The sequence below is a fragment of the Asterias rubens genome, chromosome 3 (genome assembly GCF_902459465.1).
Source record: "Asterias rubens chromosome 3, eAstRub1.3, whole genome shotgun sequence".
NCBI lineage: Eukaryota > Metazoa > Echinodermata > Asteroidea > Forcipulatida > Asteriidae > Asterias > Asterias rubens.
In genome coordinates, this window is record NC_047064.1 from 5,164,130 (window position 1) to 5,183,129 (window position 19,000).

Sequence of the window (19,000 nt, forward strand, 5' to 3'; positions counted from 1 at the left end):
CATGGACGAGTGGTCTAGCGCTCTGGATCCAAGCTCTGGTTTTTTGATGAGGTGTGGGTTGGAGTCCCGGCAAGACAAATAGGTTTTACGTATTGTGAAATGCATGTAAAAGAACTGAGTACACTTATCAGTGTTTTCTGGCATGGTTGACAGCATATTGCAATAATCCGTAAGGATTAATTACTGCTCGACTTAAATACACAGAATGATCCTTAAATTTTCAAACGACAGCTCAAGGCTCATCTGATCAAACAGGCATCTTAAATCCTAGACTTTTGTCATTGTGAATGTGATTTTTTCTTAGATACATGTACTGTACGCTTTATAAGTGCTGATTGTTATTATCGTTATTGTTTTTCTGTGATGAGCTAAATATGCCTCGCCTGTTTGATGCTGAAATAGACCGATCCATTAGGCTCCATCCACGACGCACGTGTGAGCAAGAACACGTGCGCCTCTCCAATGCCTTTCTGCACAACTCTGCCGCGGCCGCCAAGCATATGCGCTCGCATGTCAGACTTATTTGTCGGACCTTTTTTGCGTTGTGATTGGTCAATACGCAATGGGGCGGAGCTTAATGGATCGGTCTATTGGCCATGGGTTGCAACCAGTAGTTTATACCTTGTCTAATTAACGCCCTGTCATGGTTCAGTACTTTACCTGTTGAGTTGGGTCGTCCTCTATTCTGTGCTGGATTTGCTGACGGGCGATCAATGCTCATGTAGGATCGGACACTGGCATTGGATGCATTCACCAATCTATCATTGCTTATAAACGGCTTCGTCAAAGCACTGGTGGAAACAAAACGGGAATAGCTGAAAACATTATGCATATTCTGAAACGCTACAGTGACGCTGGGGTTATGCGCACTTTTTACGCACAAATAAAAGCTATCGACCAATGATTTGCTGCATCTGGCCTCAGTGAATGACTGACGAAAGCAAATGAATGATGAAAGAAATAACGCCTTTGTCGGTACAACATATATTTTTTTACCGCCCATGCTGGGAAGTTAAGGTCTGTGTCCTGACAGCATACATTCCTGTATCAGGAAAAATAAATAGCTTGGGTTTTGAACAAAGACAAATTTACTGGAGCAGGACTTAAACCAACAATCTTCTTTTAAATGTACTGGCCCTCTACAAACTGATGAGCTATCTTGCCCTACGTTGGCGGTCTCCCTATTAGTCATTATATTTGTTCGGGTGTGTCATTCAGAAGCCATTTAAACCTTAGCTGCCCTATACACACCTGACTTTATAATTCAGATTCAGATTATTGCAAGAGCTTGTTGCGACAACGTTTATGTATTAAAACATAAAAGTCTCCTCACCTGACTGTATTCTGACCAATCAGCATCCGGTTAACATCCAGCTCCAGGATACGGGGCGTGGTGATCTTGGCGAAACGGTCCTTTGCCGTGTCACCGTCTGCCCCAGGCCTGGTGAACGAGTTGGACATTGCCCACATGGGCTGGGACTGGGGACCAACCAGCTGAATGCTGGACCCTTTGACTGGGACATCGTTTGACTCATCCACTGGAGCAGGAGTTGTTTCCACTGGTGGTTCCTATAAATGAAAACAAGACAACCAGAGGTTTAAAGTTTATTAGTAGCTGGGGAAATTTGATTTGGTGAGGTTTGCGGTAACACCATGTGAAAATCTCTTTTGGTAGTGTTGGTTCTGAAAAGAGATTTTAAAGGCCGTGGACACTATTGGTAATTACTCAAAATAATTATTAGCATAAAACCTTACTTGGTAACGAGCAATGCGGAGCTGTTGGTAGTATAAAACATTGTGAGAAACGGCTACTTCTAAAGTGAAGTAGTTTTTGAGAAAGAAATCATTTTCCACGAATTTGATTTCGAGACCTCGGATTTAGAATTTGAGGTCTCGAAATCAAGCATCTGAAAGCACACAACTTAGTGTGACAAGGGTGTTTTTTCTTTCACTATTCTCTCGCAACTTCGATGACCAATTGAGCTAAAATTTTCACAGGTTTGTTATTTTGATGCATATGTTGAGATACACCAAGTGAGAAGACTGGTCTTTGACAATTACCAATAGTGTCCAGTGTCTTTAAGCTGGTGCAGGCGTGATACTTGACAGAGGCAACGAAAGTGATTTCCTCCATGCCCACTGGTCATTGCCTCGGTGCCCATGAAATGCTCAAGTAGAAATTTAACATTTCCTTATAGGGTGCCCTATTACCAAGGAGAAAATGCATTGGTGCCCTTGCCCTTTCAAAAACGAGTCATACAGGCCTGATGGTGTTACTGCAAACCTCACCTAATTATACTTCCACCATGTAAAGTTTCAAATCCTACTAATTTGATTTCTGTCCCAACAAAATGGAAATGACGCTTTATTATTTGGAATCTGAGATTTTCATATTTCTAAATCTAAGAAAGGGCCGCTCAGTGGCATGGAATGGGTGGTGAGAGAGGGGGGGGGGGACTAGTTTGAAATCAGATACATAGGATGGGTGGTGTAGGGGGGTTAGTTGGGGAGAGTTCCAACAATCTGACAGTGTACCTGTGTTCTAGGTCTTGTTGCTGCACTTTTGATGGGATGTTGTGATGCTGGAGTGGGAGCTGGTACCATGTTAAGCGGGGTACCGTCACGCATTGGAGGGATCGGTTTCAGGAAGGTCTTGTGCGGTCGATAACTTTCACTGATTCTACTCTGCTGGTAGAGTGGTATCTGGTTCCTAAAAAAAAAAAAAAAAAAATTCACCGAGTAAAAATCAAGTGGGAAGTGGTTGCTCAAGTCAAAAAAAGTCCAAGTGAAATCATTCAGGTAACCTGTGTACCCAGCCAAGTACCCACTCTAGTAAAGCCCATGGGTGTCATTTCTCCCGGGTACCCAGTAGTTCTCAAAAGGTGCTCTCCCTCTGCTAAATTGTATTAAAGTGATTGTTAAGATAGCCTGTGTACTCGGCCAAGTAACCAACCTAGCTAGGCCCATAGTTGTCTTTTATCCTATCCATCCAGTAATAACCCAAGCGCCAAGTAGTACCCTTAGCACCCACTAGTAACCCAATGGATGTTACTTCCCCCGTCCACCCAATAGTACCCCAGCACCTAGTTTTCCGTACCTGCCTCTCCATGATAGTATAGGTTTAATCATGAAGATGCCCGATTCTTCTTCGACTCGTTGCAGTGCTTCCATCAGCATGTGGGCCAGATGAAGACGCTCTGACGACAAGGCGTCCATCTGCTCTCCCCAGCGCTGTGCCCTCTGTGGATTCAAGCAAATAATAATAATAACAACAACAATTCTGGCTTCTTATATACATGTAGCACACATGTCCGTCACTCAGTAACGCTCCTGGCGCTAGTGCATGTAACCAGCAAGATGTGGGACTACCTTTTTGAATCATGAGACCTAATCCTTAGATGGCACCATGTAATGTTTTACAAGGTGCTGTAAATATGAAAAATAAAAAAACTTCTCTCAGCAAACCGCTCCGAAAATTCACCTTGTTGGTTTGTGCTACGGAACTGAGAAGTCTCCCGAATTCTGTAAAATTTACTCCATGGTAGAAGAATATGTAGCAAGACAAGTTCTCTAAAGAATATGTATCTACCCAGCAAGTAGATACACACATGGTGTTACTGCAAACCAAATATATATTGATACCTCACCATGCAATGCCTCAAATACCGAAGACATTTATGCACCAATGAACACTAATATTAATTAAGATTCATAGATTTTTGTCTTGACTTACCAGGCTCTGTAATGCCTCCATCCTCTCAAGTAATGTATACACCTCTTCATCCAATGAGTTACTCTGTCTCACATTCTCTGCAAAAAAAACACAAAGGAAGAAACAGTGTGATTACAAAGGGAAAATACATCATTGTTTATAGAGGAGAAGAGTAAAAATAACTCCACTCCTCTGGTCACCAATCTGTAAAAATTTCATTTTTTGTGTGAAAACATGAACAAAACTGTTTAAGTTATGTCAGTGATTTTGAGCAAAGTTGGGTTTATTTTATTTTGAGACAATCACAAAAAAGCTCAAGTGTTTTGTGGATGCTTTTTTCTCGACTTCAGATGTAAATACTTCTCTTCTGGAATTGGTACCAGCAAGTTTATAAATGAACTTTTAGACAGAAACTTAAATATTTTCCCTGGTTATGACCAAATCTACTTTGTCTTCAATGCAGTCTCAACGAATTGTATTCACCCATGAAAGTGAAAGTTTCACAAAAGAGCTGTTCACATTTTTGAGAAAAACAGTGTGACAATTTTAATATCAACTGAGTAAGGTTTCAAACTTTGCATGGTGGGAGTATACTAAGGTCACGTTTGGGATAGCACCATGTGTAAATCTCTTTTGAGTGGTGTTAGCTCCGAGTTGTCGACCACCGATTCTTTTAAGAACCAGCACTTCTAACAAGAGATTTGCTACATGTACCTCACACCTCACCTAATTGATATCAACTATAGACAATACACAAGTTTTCTGTGAGGAATCTTTAATTGTTTAGACTTGTGAATGTGAAACTAACCTTCGATGTGCTTCATATGCGTATGATGTGCATACTTCTTGGCGAGGTGTACCAGACGTTTTGCAGGTAATACTGTGTACTGGTCCATGGCTTGTACTACTTCGTTATAGTACTCTGGTTCCAACTGTACAAAAGAGTCAACCGATGAATAAAAAGAGTCAAAGTATGATTAAACTTCAGCAGTAAACTTCTGCAGGCGATTTCACGAAACGCTAGGATCAATCCTATCTCGAGTTAGGACGAGTAGCCCGTCCTAACTTAGGATATGTTCAATGTGTCCTACGTATTTGGATCTGGAACTGAACCCGTCCTAAGTCCTAAGATTAATCCTAAGTTAGGAAGAGTTTGGTGAAATCGACAGCTGCTCTTTTAGCATGCATTTTCCTCAATGACATGCACTTGGGCCTATTATCGCCGGGGTGTGCTGGGCCCTACTTAAAAAAAGGGTGTTCAACAGAACATATTATATAATCTGCTTACCGCCGTTTTGTTTTACCAACTAAACTTCTTACCAACCAAAAGGATCTACATGTATAGCATAAATGCAAAAATAGTCAAATGCCTGCAGTTTATGATCCTAGCACTGATTTCAGAGTATTCACCCTCTACTGGCATCAGAATAAAATGAAACTTTTCAAAATGAATTTGACTTCTTTTTTCCCCCTTTATTAAAGGGGTCGATTTGCAATAGTTTTATACTATTTTGTGTAATAAAAAGGCTGTTACAAGAACTTTCTTCCAGTCATTCTGTGGAAGTAGCAATTTTTAACTCTTTTTCTCAACTCTTCATTCCATTTCAAGCCAGATTTAAATGTCCATGTACATGTAGCAGTCTAGCAATTCAGCAAACATGAAATACTTCCTGTATTTTTGGACCCAGAAACTGTTTGCTTTTGACGCTTCATAAATACTACTTATTATTTAATGGTTAAGTTTAATTAACAAATAAATGAGTGGTTATGAATACAATGGTTACCAATACACGTCTGCTGTTTCTGGCTCCCCGTCAACTTTTAGGTATTTTTTCAATGTTCAGGAAATTGTTTTTCAAGTTGTCTGAATTTGTTCACAGGGCACTATTTTGGTCAATTGGACGAACTTGATATGTGTACAGGTTGTTTGCTTGTGAAAATTTATATTGGCTCCTAACAAAAAATTGATTCACCAAAATTGTTCACAGAAAAAGCATGAGATAGCACCTAGATTTAAAACCGTTAGAGACTTCATTTCAATGCACTCATAACCATACGCCCACAGACATGGCCAACGCCCTTGAAATCTGAAACACCTTTTCCTGATAATATGAAACTGAATTTTGTTTTTATGTTAGCGTTGGAAACATAAGAAAAATGTAAGTCAGGACATGACTTTGACTTTTTCGGTTTTGGTTTGTAAAATCTTGTGGTCGATTGCGACTGTTAGGGCCTTGCGACCTTGGCAACTTTTTCAGGCAACTTGGAGGCAACCAACTGCAGTGTTGCTACTGGAGTACTGTGGTAGCACATGAGTCATCTTTGAACATTTTCTTTTGATCCACAAGACAAATATGTGAACATTCAAATGCAAATGCCTTTTCTTCTGGGAGATTGCCTGGAACGTGTTGCCTGTAAATTGCCTTGAGTGACATGACCCTTATGGACATTTTGGTACAGTTGCGATAGCTAGTGTCTCTAATGCTTGCGATTGCCATTAAATAGAAAAATTGATATGTGAATCATTTAAAGATACTGGACACCTTTGGTAATTGTCAAAGACCTGTCTTCTCAATTGGTCGTCGAAGTTGCGAGATATTAATGAAAGACAAAACTCCCTTGTCACACGAAGTTGTGTGCTTTCAGATGGTTGATTTCCAGACCTCAAATTCTAAATCTGAGGTCTCGAAATCAAATTTTAATATTTTAGTGAAAAATTACTTCTTTCTGGAGCTGCTTCTCACAATCTTTATACTATCACCAAGTAAGTTTTTATCCTAACAATAATTTTGAGTAATTACCAATAGTGTCCAGTGCCTTTAAATCAATCTGTGAAATATCTTTTTGTTTTACCCTCTGTGCATTGACGGCCCTCTTGAGTGCTTTCTGGTTCCTCTCCGAGTCCATTCTTGAGAAGGTTATCATTGGTTCTGTCTTAGGGTCAAACCGGCTGGAGAATCCAGACATAGCTGAGTAGGGTTTGGTTGGAGATCCGAAAGCAGACAACTCGTGTTGTAACTCCTGAATGGTGTCTTGTAACTCCATCATCATGATCGCATTGTTGCTGTGGGTTTTAAAAAAAATGGAAATTGTTAGATTTTATTCAATTGTAAGAGTAAACTTGACACTGAATGATGAAGAATATAATAACTGTAATGTTATAAGAGTCCAAGAATTAATTTGTGTGTTGAGTTATCTTACAGGATAACTGTAGAGTTATCTTTTATTCATTGCTAAATGGTTGTTCTTTTGTAGAGCAGCGCCATGAGCGCCGCTTGCGGCGGATACCGGCGCTATAAAAATGTCCATTATTATATTGTGGGAAGGTCTCAAGCCAAAAACACTACAGGTTAGAGGGAAATTCTTCTTTTCGCCCCAAAATCTCCCAAAACAAAACATATTGCAGTAATTTGAAAGAGAAAAAAAAAATCACTTTTCTCTTTCAAATTACTGTTGTGAATCGTTACCAACCAATAACCTGTTGTAAATATTATTACAAGTGTTTACGGCCAGACGTCTTTTGATCCTAGCAGAGTCTTTCTCAAAGACTTATCAAACCTATCACCTTACAGAGAAACTTGGGTAGAACGTCAGGCCATAAAAAGAAAGTTGCAAAACAATTGTTGAAACAGTTTTTTTTGCAACTTTCTTTTTTGGTAAGGTAGATGAAATTAATTTCTTATCAGAAGCAAGGTAGTTTTTACTTATACACATCCAATAGCACAATCAATGCCAATAACAGGATAAATAGGAAACAAGAAGAAATGTTCAGTCTTAGATGTGGGAGGAAAACCCATAATTGGGGGACAACCCACACAGTCAGGTATGGACTGAAAGGCTCCAGTCTGAGGTGGGGTTCAAACTGGGGTCCACAGAGGTAAAAGGCAGGGAAAGAAACCACTGAGCCAACATGATCCCCAAAAATGTTTATAAGCAACAACAGCAAACTGTGTACAAAATGGAGGCTACGGAAATGGCTACAGTTGGAAAGCCGCATCATCATGCGTTGAAGTATAGGACATACTTAGCACCACCCTTAGCAACAGCCGTAGCCAGAGCCGCCAATTCAGATACAGCCCTAGTTTTGGGTCGGCAAATAGTCTGGCTTTTTTTTATTGGATTGAGTCATCAACTGTGTCATGTGTTGGCTAGTCAGGGAGCCAAACACCAAAATGGCAGCAGTACTTACTTGAGTTTGTCTTCGTAATCTTTCTTTTGCTGGTCCAGATTTGATTTCCTGTAAGATAGAATACAACGGGAAGTAGGAAGCTAAATTATATTCTTTGTGGGGTTTTAAGGTCGGTGTTTTTTTTTCTCTTCAGTTTACATCCTTTTTCCTTGGAAATATTACCTCAAAATTGTTCCCTTTTTGTCAGGAACCTGTAAACAAGGATGAGCACGCTTGATCAAGGACCTTGGTGAACCATAGTTTGGCTAACTTTGATCGAGTGCACGCTAGTCTACGATAGTTGGTCTAGTCTAGTCAACGATTTGCGATTAGGCTACTCAGATGAATTTGAACTAGTCCACAGAATGAATCATTTTCTTCAGTGAAGCCAAGTTGCGGCTACGAGTGTTTTTTTCACATTTGGATCCCCTTCATAATTGAACAATATCCGGATGAGTATCAAGGGGCCTGGCCTACAGGGAAAACCACAATGACCAACAATTTAATTATTTGTTTTGTGTAACTTCCTTCATAACAAGAAATTCTGACTTTTTTCTCCCCCAAAAACCCCAAGCTCAAAAAAAAACAAAACCCCCAAAACAAGTGTAGGCCACCCCGAACAAAGATGTTCACTAATAAGGAGACTGCCAACATAGGGCTGGATAGCTCAGTGGTAGAGCACCGGTGCGTTTATCCAGCGGTCGTGGTTCAAGTCACGCTCCAATCAATTTTTCCTTGTTCAAAACCCAAACTATTATAAAACTTACAGGCGCGATATTTGGTCCTCAGAAAGTTCTAAAAAGTACAAAGGCTGAAACACATGGTGTAGGCTTTAATAGACTTTTCAGGCCATTTTACTTACGTTTTTCTGATTCATCTTAAAGACACTAGACACTATTGGTAAATTGTCAGAGACCAGTCTTCTCACTTGCTGTATCTCAACATGTGCATAAAATAACAAACCTGTGAAAATTTGAGCTCAATTGGTCATCGAAGTTGCGAGATAGTAATGAAAGAAAAAACACCCTTCTCACACGAAGTTGTGTGCTTTAAGACGCTTGATTTCGAGACCTCAAAATCTAATTCTGAGGTCTCGAAATCAAATCCGTGGAAAATTACTTTTCTCGAAAACTACAATGTTTTATACTATTAACCTCTCCCCATTACTCGTTACCAAGTAAGGTTTTAAGCTAATAATTATTTTGAGTAATTACCAATAGTGTCCACTGCCTTTAAGGCAAACAAATTGGAAAACAGACTGAAGTAGGAAAACTATGATGCCTGCACTTACATGTTTTCATAGTTCTCTCTGATTTCCCTGACCTCTGGGTCAGTCTCGGCCGTCAAGGTGTTGGTCATCTCTCTCTCCATGCTCAGTTTCTCATCTGTGTTCTCTTTCTGGAAGCTCATGGCCTTAGAGGCATCTCCCTGGGTGATGAGAGAGGATACAGCAGGCTCCTAGGGGTCAAGATAAGCAGAGAGAGGTCACTAAGGGGTTACTGGAGAGTGGGGCGGGGGGGTCAGGAGAAATGGGAGGCATATCTCTGGTTGATGGGAGAGGATGCAGCAGGCTCCGATGGGTCAAGATAAATAGAGAGAGGTCACTAAGGGGTTACTGGAGAGTGGGGCGGGGGGGTCAGGAGAAATGGGAGGCATATCTCTGGGTGATGGGAGAGGATACAGCAGGCTCCTAGGGGTCAAGATAAGCAGAGAGAGGTCACTAAGGAGTTACTGAGAATGATTAGAGATAGTTGATAGTGGTGGGAGGGGTGGGAAGGTGGGGTCAAACAAAATGAGAGGCATCTCTTTCCCCTAGGGTTCAACAGGGGTTTCCCACGGGAGTCAACCACAATTCTCGATCGCCCGCAGGTTGTTTCACCAGCCCGCATGTATTGATGATAAACAGAAAAAATAAATAAATAAATAAATAAATAAATAAAAAACACGGTGACATTTACATGTACTTAGTCATCTAGGCATCTTAGAATCTAGGAACAACATTAAACTTAAACCATTTAAGAAACCACAATGGACACTATTTTGAAACGATGAAAATGTTTGAAACAAGTCTTACCTGATCATTATACAGGTAGCTGTTGATGATGCTAGCTGCCTCTTTCAAAACTAAAAACATAAAGTTAGGAAATAAATGATAAGTAGCTGTAAAGAGGTTCATCAAAGTATAACATTACAAGGTGGTGTGCTTCAACAGTGTGATTGAAATGTGTTAAATTTCCATTTATCACTAAGTAATTAAACCACAAGGGTTGTATGGCTTCTGACTGGCACCCCTGTACAACGTTATAGACAAAATAGGGAGACCACAAACATAGGGCTAGATAGCTCAGTCTGTAAAGCGCCAGCATGTTAAACTGGAGGTCTTAGGTTCAAAACCTGCTCTATTTGTTTTGTTTTAGTTCAACCCCGCCATCTTAGAATCTAGATAAATGTCATTTAATGATAAACACGCCTCTTTTAAGGAAGTATTGGATCCAAAAGATCGAAACATTTTCCACGGCAACTTTTTAAAAGGAGTTCACCTTCCACGGTTTAGGAGTTCAGGAGTTTACCTTCCACGGTTTACTGATAATTTAAGACAAACTTGCATATTATTTCTCTGACAAAAAACAGTCCCCAACGCCTTTTTGGATTTTTTATATATATTATTAACAGAGAAAAGAATCGCAAGAACAAAACCAAACTCAATCCAATGAAACTCACAGCTATGTATACTGGTAGTCATTTCAAACACCTGGTTCTGAACATTCAGGTCCCGGTCAAAGGTCAACTGGCCAATGTCAGATAGTCTGTCTGCAGCCGCTAGTAGATCTTTAAAAAAAGAAAGAGTCAACGATAATAGTTAAAATAGAGGATTAATATAGTTAACATGTTGTCCAAAGCTGCATGCCCTATGGACCTTTATCATGCTGTCTCCATCTTGGTCATGTACCTCGTATCGGATAACAATAATGAATGCTAATAATCATTTTTGCAAATAGGAACCAGACTATTTTGTTCTTCCAGCCTCGGTTCGGTATCAATGATATCAATGGGAGAAATTCACGATGGCTGCACCATGACAAGTGGAATTGTCAGGTCGCACATTTCTTGTTGCACACAACATCACAAAAACTTGCTCCAAGACTAGGCAGTAATATAAGTAACACAATACAATTTCACAGAACTTTGGTACATGTACGGTAAGTACTGAGTAAACAGTGCTAACACACATCGGTGTTTATGGGTAAAAACCAAAATGAGTATTCTTTATCCCTGATGCAAATTTAACATCAGGGTGAAGAGTGGGATGTGAAACAAACACTGATCTTTACGTTTCATGGATTTTTAAAAAAGTTTTTAAAGTTAAAACACCTTCAAAGTAAAGTATGATTTAAAAAAATTACCCAAAACATTCTCAAATTTTCTAATTGGACACTAGCTGTTCTTTTTGAAGACCTCTTCTTCCCTTTGCCAACCCCTCCCCAGAAATATGGTTGCCTTACCTTTATCTGTAAGTACTTTGATGAGAGAATCCTTAAAGTCCATGATAATCTGATAAGCCTTGAGATAATCCTGGGTGATCGGATGATCTGCAACTGAATCCACTGATTGCCTGGTAAAAGGATTATTAAGAAAACAAAACTATTTTAAACAAATTTGTTTTATGTCCATAAATATTTTGTCTTTCCCTGGAATTGGCGCATTGTTTTGCTACTCTGACAAACTACAAGAAATAGTAAGTGGCCTGATGTTTCGACCTTAGCAGACTCTTTCTCAAAGGAAAAAAAACCCAGATCAACTATATTAATGTGTTCGGAAAATACCCTCTTGCATTTAAAAACGGTACAAACTATGAGCATGTCAAAAGAAAACCTAATAAATATTGGAGCGTTTGATTTAAAAAGCCCTGGACAGAATAATTACATCCCTAAACTATTGTGTGGATCTCTTGCGATACATTTCAAATTTTCTTTTAATAAAAGCATTTTTTTTAAAGAGGAGAAAAAAAGATGAGAGGAAAAAAAGTGGAATGTGGACTGATAACCTTCATAAACTTGATTAATATTTTTTATAGACTAAATAAACTACATGAAAGTCAAGAGATTTAAAAAACCTCTAAAATAAAGAAAGGAACCTCTTAATTAAAAAAATAGTTATTATCTTATCTGTTTTATAAATTAATTGGCAATGTGTCACGAAAGTCTAGAAAAATAGGGAAGTTATTCACAAATAAACCAGACCAAAGATTGTGGCATTGTGAAAAGATTGCCAAGATAATGTAATTTTGCTTTGTGTTGTTTGTCAAAATGTTGGCAACAACATTATACTGGCCCCCTGGGAAGAATATTTGGAAAGGGGCTATTTGGCAGTCTGCAAAAGAAAGTAAAAGTCTGATGAAAATACGCAATTTCGTTGGCTCAAAGAAGTTTCGATGCTTCTATATTAAGTATGCACAAACGAATAGATACACGATATGGTAAATGTTCAAGGGCCTTGTCGCCCAAAGCAACTTTTACAGGCATCTTGGAGGCAACCAACTGCAGTGCATGCTACAGGAGTACTTTGGCAGCACATGAGTAAAACTGCCAAACGTAGTCAAATAATCAGCAAGAACAAAATGTAAACATTCACGTATGAATGGCTTTCTTCTTTGAGATTGCCTGGAATTGGTTGCCTGTAAACTGCCTTGTGTGACCATGAGTGCGTTTTGGCGACCCCAACCAAAGTCCAACCACCTCAACAAGTCGGTTACCAGTTAGTCTGAACAGCATTGTCACTGCACCGATGACAAATGTTTCTAGTTGGGGTCGCCAAAACGCACTCATGGCCCTTACAACCATTTAAAGACACTGGACACTATAGGTAATTGTCAAAGAGCGGTCTTCACAGTTGGCGTATCTCAACATATGCATTAAATAACAAACCTATGAAATTTGAAGTCCATCTGTCGTCGAAGTTGCGAGATATTAATGAAAGGAAAAAATACCCTTGTAACAAGAAATTGTGTGCTTTCAAGATGCTTGATTTTGAGACCTCAAATTCTAAATCTGAGGCCTTGAAATCAAATTCGAGGAAAATTACTTCTTTCTCGAAATCTACGTCACTTAAGAGGGAGCTGTTTCTCACAATGTTTTATACTTTCACCCTCTCCCCATTACTCGTTATCTAGAAAGGTTTTATGATAATAATTATTTTGAGTAAATACCAATAGTGTCCACTGCCTTTAAACACAGAATAACAAAAGTTAAGTCTTACTTTGATGACCTGCTTGAGACTGAGAAGGCAACCGGCGACGTGGCCATGTCCATTTTGTCCACTGAAATCAAACAAGAGTTGAATAGCAACGTTAACAATCTCCCTAAAATTCTTTGGTGATATATGTGATTGTCAAAATTTTGGGGAATAATGTCAAAAGCTCTTTTGACGGAAAAACATTTGATATTATCAAAAAAAAAACTCTTCCTGACAGGATATTTTTACAAATACAAAGAATTTGGTACTGATTACGTGATTGTGAAATAACAGTTAGAAATCAGAATACCAAATCTAAGGTCTTGTTCTGTAAGCTTCAAAATGTGGAAAGATTCAAATCTGGGAACAGAAGACTACAAAATTGAAAAGGTCTATAAGAACATAAAGGTTCATCAGCTACCTGTGTAGTTAAAGAGACACATCAAGTTTTTTTCCACAAAATAAGGAAGACCTTTCATCCTAAAGTATGTAACCAACATCGGTAAATGTCAAAGACAAGTAACAGTACTTTGTGGACCCAACATATACATGAAATAACAAACCAGTGAACGTGAAAGTTTATGCTCAATCAGTCACATTCACTGTTTTTTTCTCTTTTCAAACACTGAGAGAGATGAAACCAATTGATTTACTCATTTCTCAAAACCTATAGCATTTCAGGCAACACATATTTCAAGAGAAGTTTTCTACTATCTTTATACCATTGTAAATACTATAAATAACTTACAGGGTTTACAGAAGGTAATGGTAAAAGACTTCTCTTGAAATATTATTCCATGAATTGCTTTACTTTTTGAGAAAACATTCAAACAATTATCAATTCTCGACATCCAGAATTACGGATTTATAGTAAACACATGTCATGACACGGCGAAACATGCCGAAACAAGGGTGGGTTTTCCCGTTATTTTCTCCCGACTCTGATGACCGAAAATGTTCGCAGGTTTGTTATTTTATATATAAGTTGTGATACACGAAGTGTGGGCCTTCGGACAATACTGTGTACCGAAAATGTCCAATGGCTTTAACAAATATGTAAATGTATTCAGTTTGAGATATGGGTGCCAACATACAAGCAGCATCTTTTCTAGAATTGGGTTAAGAACAATATTGTTACGAGTCAAAATTACAAATCAAATCATATGTTCTTGCAAAATCAGAAGGAAGTGGGCATAGGTTTGAATAACTTTTGATTATTGTTTAATATTACACTCTATCTCAGGCCCCTCCGACCCCACATACAATGCAAGATGCATTAGTCTTTTGAATACTAATAAAATCACATTGACATTTGTTCTTAAAGACACTGGACACTATTGGTAATTGTCAAGGACCAGTCTTCTCACTTGGGGTATCTCAACATATGCATAAAATATCAAAATTTGAGCTGAATTGGTCATCGAAGTTGCGAGATAATAATGAAAGCAAAAACACCCCTGGTCACATGAAGTTGTGTGCTTTCAGATGCTTGTTTTTGAGACCTCAAAATCTAATTCTGAGGTCTCAAAATCAAATCCGTGGAAAATTACTTCTTTCTCGAAAACTACGTTACTTCAGAGGGAGCTGTTTCTCACAATGTTTTATACAATCAACAGTTCTCCATTGCTCGTTACCAAGTAAGGTTTTATGCTAATCATTATTTTGAGTAATTACCAATAGTGTCCACTGCCCTTAACTCTGTGATGGAATATCATATTAAAATAAAACAAAATGTATAGTAAAGAAGAGTTGCTTTTAAGAATCCACCATTACTCAAAATTTTCGTCTGATTTTGCAAGAACATAATCATAAGTGCTTCACTTTCAATAACACGTGCAGATATGGCCTCTGTTCTGAACAAAACAAATATAATAGGAGACTTTTGAACGCTAGGTGGCAGCAGACTTACCAGGTAAATGTCCATTGTTTACTTAGTTCTGAGCGTGCGCACATTACCGAGAACAATGGATTTTAACTGGTAAGTCTGCTGCCACCTAGCGTCCTGAAAGTCCCACATTCACCAACAGTCAAGACACAAGCATTTATTTGTTTCTTGTACTGTTCCATTTTACCGGTAATGTTGCATCTTGTACCGTTTGTTGCTATTTTGGCCGAATAACTAATAATATTTATAATAAAAGCTCTATACATGATTACAGGCAACACTGATGGCAAGATCCTGAAAGTTATTTCACATCACATCGTGCGTAAAAATTCATGTTAAAAAATGTGCAGAATCCACATGCAATATTGCAAAACGTTTTACAACTGACACACAAATCATTAAGTCACATTCATGTTATTAGTAACAGTTTGTCACATTGGACGTGCCGTCACGTTACGATACATCCAGGGGTGCAGACACACTTCAGCCGTCACTCCATCGTCACATCAAACCGGTGGACTCGTTTTGCCAGTCCACAAACATACCGTCCAGATTTAGGAATTCCCTGGCCCGACTGGCCGGCATGGACACAGTGACCATCATCTCATCTCCTTCCTCTTCATCATCGTGCATGGATGTCACACCCGACTCATTGGACATCGAGGGCGCTCTACTCTGGAACTGCACCGAGCCGCGATAAAAGCTCATGGAGCTACGGTGTTTGGATGCTATGAGGAATTTTTATTCGTTTTATGAAACGTTTTAGAAATAATTTTTTTTTTATAGTAAGCCGGCTCATGTAAAGCCCCAGTAACTTCAAAATTGCCTAAGCATATATAATTTATTCATAAAGGCAACCCTTTTTATATTACATTTGCGCTCAGAATAGAACATAATGCAGTTTCACCCAACGCAAAAAACACTGAGGACATTATTCAATTTCTTTTCATGAGTTGTGGTGGTTGTGAAAAGAACCTTCTTTCAACTCTGATGCGATGCGGGTATCCGTTTTTATCGGAGTATAATATATCCAGATCCAGAAGTAAAACATTTTGGAAAGGATACTCAACCACTTTTTTGCATCAATACCACATGTTTATTTAACTAGTTGGCAGTTTGAAAAGGGTTGCTCCTCATCCTTTTTTTAGTTCAAAAGCTTCTCTAAAACATTTTTACATAAGTCTGTCAATAAAAATGTACCATTGGTTAATTTTTTTTTAATTGCTTTTGCTATGCACTAAATTTTATTTAAATCCCTCATAATTTCTCATTATATAGCTACAATGTTATGCAGCGCATCAAAGACAATCATAAAGTAATCCCAGAACCATAAAACTTCACCACCTTAATAAAAAATATGAAAATACATGTAGTCCCTCAATGAGAAATGTTAGTTCTTACCCTCATCCGGAAATGGTATATCCCCTGATGATGTCGTCAAGTTACTCCTCGGTCTGGAACCCAGCCTCTCACTTTTGGCACTCAGTAAAGAGCCATGCATGGAGGTGGCTCGGGATCGCCGCTCTACAATCTCTGCCTTCTTTTGCTCCAGTTGAGCGCGGTACTTCTCGTAGAGGGAGCGTTGACTTGTTGATGACTGAGGGCGCCCTTCGTCCTCTTCACCTTCATCGGACTGATGTTGGAAAACAAGAATCAATTGTCGTAGATTACGAAGAGTCAATGTTGTGGTACATGGGTTCTGGGGTTTTTGTAAATAGTTGTTAGTTTTACTGCCAAATTCCAGCACCAAAAAAAAAGAAGGAAAAAAGGGCTAGCTAGCTCAGTTTAAAGAGCACTGTCATGTTTATCTGGGGATTGATGGTTCAATTCCTGCTTTAGTCAATTTTGTTTTGTTCAACCTCAAACTACATGTAATATTCATGAAACTAAACATTTTAGTGCAAAATAGTTTTAAATTGGAATTCGGATAAAGATGCAAATATCGTCTGATTTCTATGGTATGGGGATATTATACAATTTTCTTATTCAGTATGTGAAACCTTTTGAAGAAAACAAATATTTATGGTCTTGATTGGATACTTCAGAGTAAAGAGCATTCCAAACAGTCTTTTAAGACTGTCTCCAAATGTGATAATCAATCATCAACAAAAATAAATTGCTTTGCAAACCAATAAAAGCACATACAACATTAACCATAGTAAATAAAAACAAATTTTCTCAAGAAAGTTGCTCATTTTCGTGACAATTTTCACAGGTCAGTTTTATGACTTGCTTTTGAAACTAGGGATTGAAAAGGATGTCATCTTCCAAAAACCTTTTAGATTGTTCCCACTTGACATTACACAGTGTTAAGTTGGCCATCTTTATGGGAAAATAAATGATGTTTGCCAATGCAGAACTGAGCGTTATGCGTAACTATCACATCCTTGCATGATGTTTGCCAATGCAGAACTAAGCATTATGCGTAACTATCACATCCTTGCATGATTGGTTGCCAATGCAGAACTAAGCGTTATGCGTAACTATCACATCCTTGCATGATTGGTTGGTGAACAATTTGAATGTTTGATGCAGCTCTAAAGCAAGAACCAAAGGTGTCCGTAAAGGAGGCATTTTTCATGAACCATCTATTGTTGCATGTACTAGTTTAGAGCATCAATGTAAGATGGTTGGCTTGCTGTGTACAAGTACATGTGTGTATGACCCATCTTCATGGTTGATTGCGTAAATAAAACATTTACGTAGGAGGTTCACATGGGTGACAGCACTGCATACTGGGTGCAAATGTGTGAAAAAAAAAAAAAAAAGCAAAGCACAGCAATACATTGTACTGTATTTCTCAATCTTAAGTGGCACAGCTGAGAAAAAAAGAAGGAAATCAGCTAAGAAGTTGTATGCCTTGATGGTATATTGCACATGTAAAATATTCCTTGTTGCTCACCTAAAACGGAATACTCATAAGATTATTATACAACTCACAGATGTTGTGTCAAGTACATATACTGTTAGAAAAAAATGCTGGGTTTAAAATTGATTAGATTAGATTTGAAAGCTATGGGGTTAAATTTATTTAGTTTTATTACATATTCAACAGGACATTTAGCACCGATAACAGGATGAATATGAAACGAGAAAACATTTTCGTTTCGACGTGGGAGGAAAACCCCCAAAGTGGGGAAAACCCACACAATCAGGTAAGGACTGAAAACCCATTTCATATGCCAGGCTCCAGTCTTGGATTCGAACCAGGGTGCACGTTTATGAAAGGTAGACATGTAGAGAAAGAAACCACCTAGCCAATAGGATCTGATTTACGATATTTCATGACAATGTTCCTGTAAGAAATATCATGGAAGGCTGTCACATGTGTTAAAATAGTCAAAACGTATTTCAGATAAGATAACAGGGTAAAGTTAGAATATCAGATTACATCTTTTTAAAATGCAAACTCTTGTCCGATTTTGATAAACACACGCTTTGAGTTAACTCTGCGGAAAGAGACATTTAGAGATATTTCCTGTAAAATAGCAAAGCAATCACAGGTACTAGAAAATGCAGGTAAATATGCAGGAACCATTTAACAAAGTAAATGTTATGCTTCTCTGTGGAAAACAACATTAAAAGTTATTATTTTAGTTAGGAATAAAAGCAGGAAAGTAACAATTATTTAAAATCCACTTTTACTAAAGTTTTTTTGTTTTAATGTGTTGAAAAGCAAGGCTGTAAAATAGCAAAATTAATCATTATTATATTAGCAAATGCAGGCAAATATGCAGGAAAACAATTTTGTTATTGTTATGATTTTCTGTGGAAAGCAAAATTAATAATTATTATATCAGTTACAGGAGTAAATGTACAAGTCAAGTTAATGTTATTTAAAATCCATTTTATGTTCAATAGCAAGGTTTTGACAGAGGCTTTCTAAACATGTTTTTGGTTATTATGTTGAAAGGGTCTTTGAAGATATCTGATTGATCTTTTCTGAAAGGCAATTTATGTTTGCCCCACCCCGTCCAGTTGAGTCAATTTAGGGAATGGCTTA

The 19,000-nt window shown here is 38.2% G+C and overlaps 1 protein-coding gene across 6 annotated transcripts in view; it reads right to left on the reverse strand.

The window, feature by feature from the left end:
- Window positions 1–19,000, reverse strand: part of LOC117287899 (golgin subfamily B member 1-like) — a 54,158-nt gene that overhangs the window by 2,761 nt on the left and 32,397 nt on the right. For all 6 annotated transcript variants that reach the window (XM_033768509.1, XM_033768507.1, XM_033768506.1 and 3 more), the window contains 14 exons: window positions 16,399–16,630; window positions 13,137–13,197; window positions 11,384–11,493; window positions 10,602–10,709; window positions 9,955–10,004; window positions 9,172–9,338; window positions 7,902–7,949; window positions 6,566–6,776; window positions 4,521–4,644; window positions 3,734–3,810; window positions 3,098–3,240; window positions 2,536–2,710; window positions 1,334–1,569; window positions 661–791 (listed from right to left, as the gene is read on the reverse strand). In XM_033768509.1, coding sequence (XP_033624400.1) covers window positions 661–791; window positions 1,334–1,569; window positions 2,536–2,710; window positions 3,098–3,240; window positions 3,734–3,810; window positions 4,521–4,644; window positions 6,566–6,776; window positions 7,902–7,949; window positions 9,172–9,338; window positions 9,955–10,004; window positions 10,602–10,709; window positions 11,384–11,493; window positions 13,137–13,197; window positions 16,399–16,630 — 1,873 coding nt within the window. The remainder of the gene's footprint in view (window positions 1–660; window positions 792–1,333; window positions 1,570–2,535; window positions 2,711–3,097; window positions 3,241–3,733; window positions 3,811–4,520; window positions 4,645–6,565; window positions 6,777–7,901; window positions 7,950–9,171; window positions 9,339–9,954; window positions 10,005–10,601; window positions 10,710–11,383; window positions 11,494–13,136; window positions 13,198–16,398; window positions 16,631–19,000) is intronic.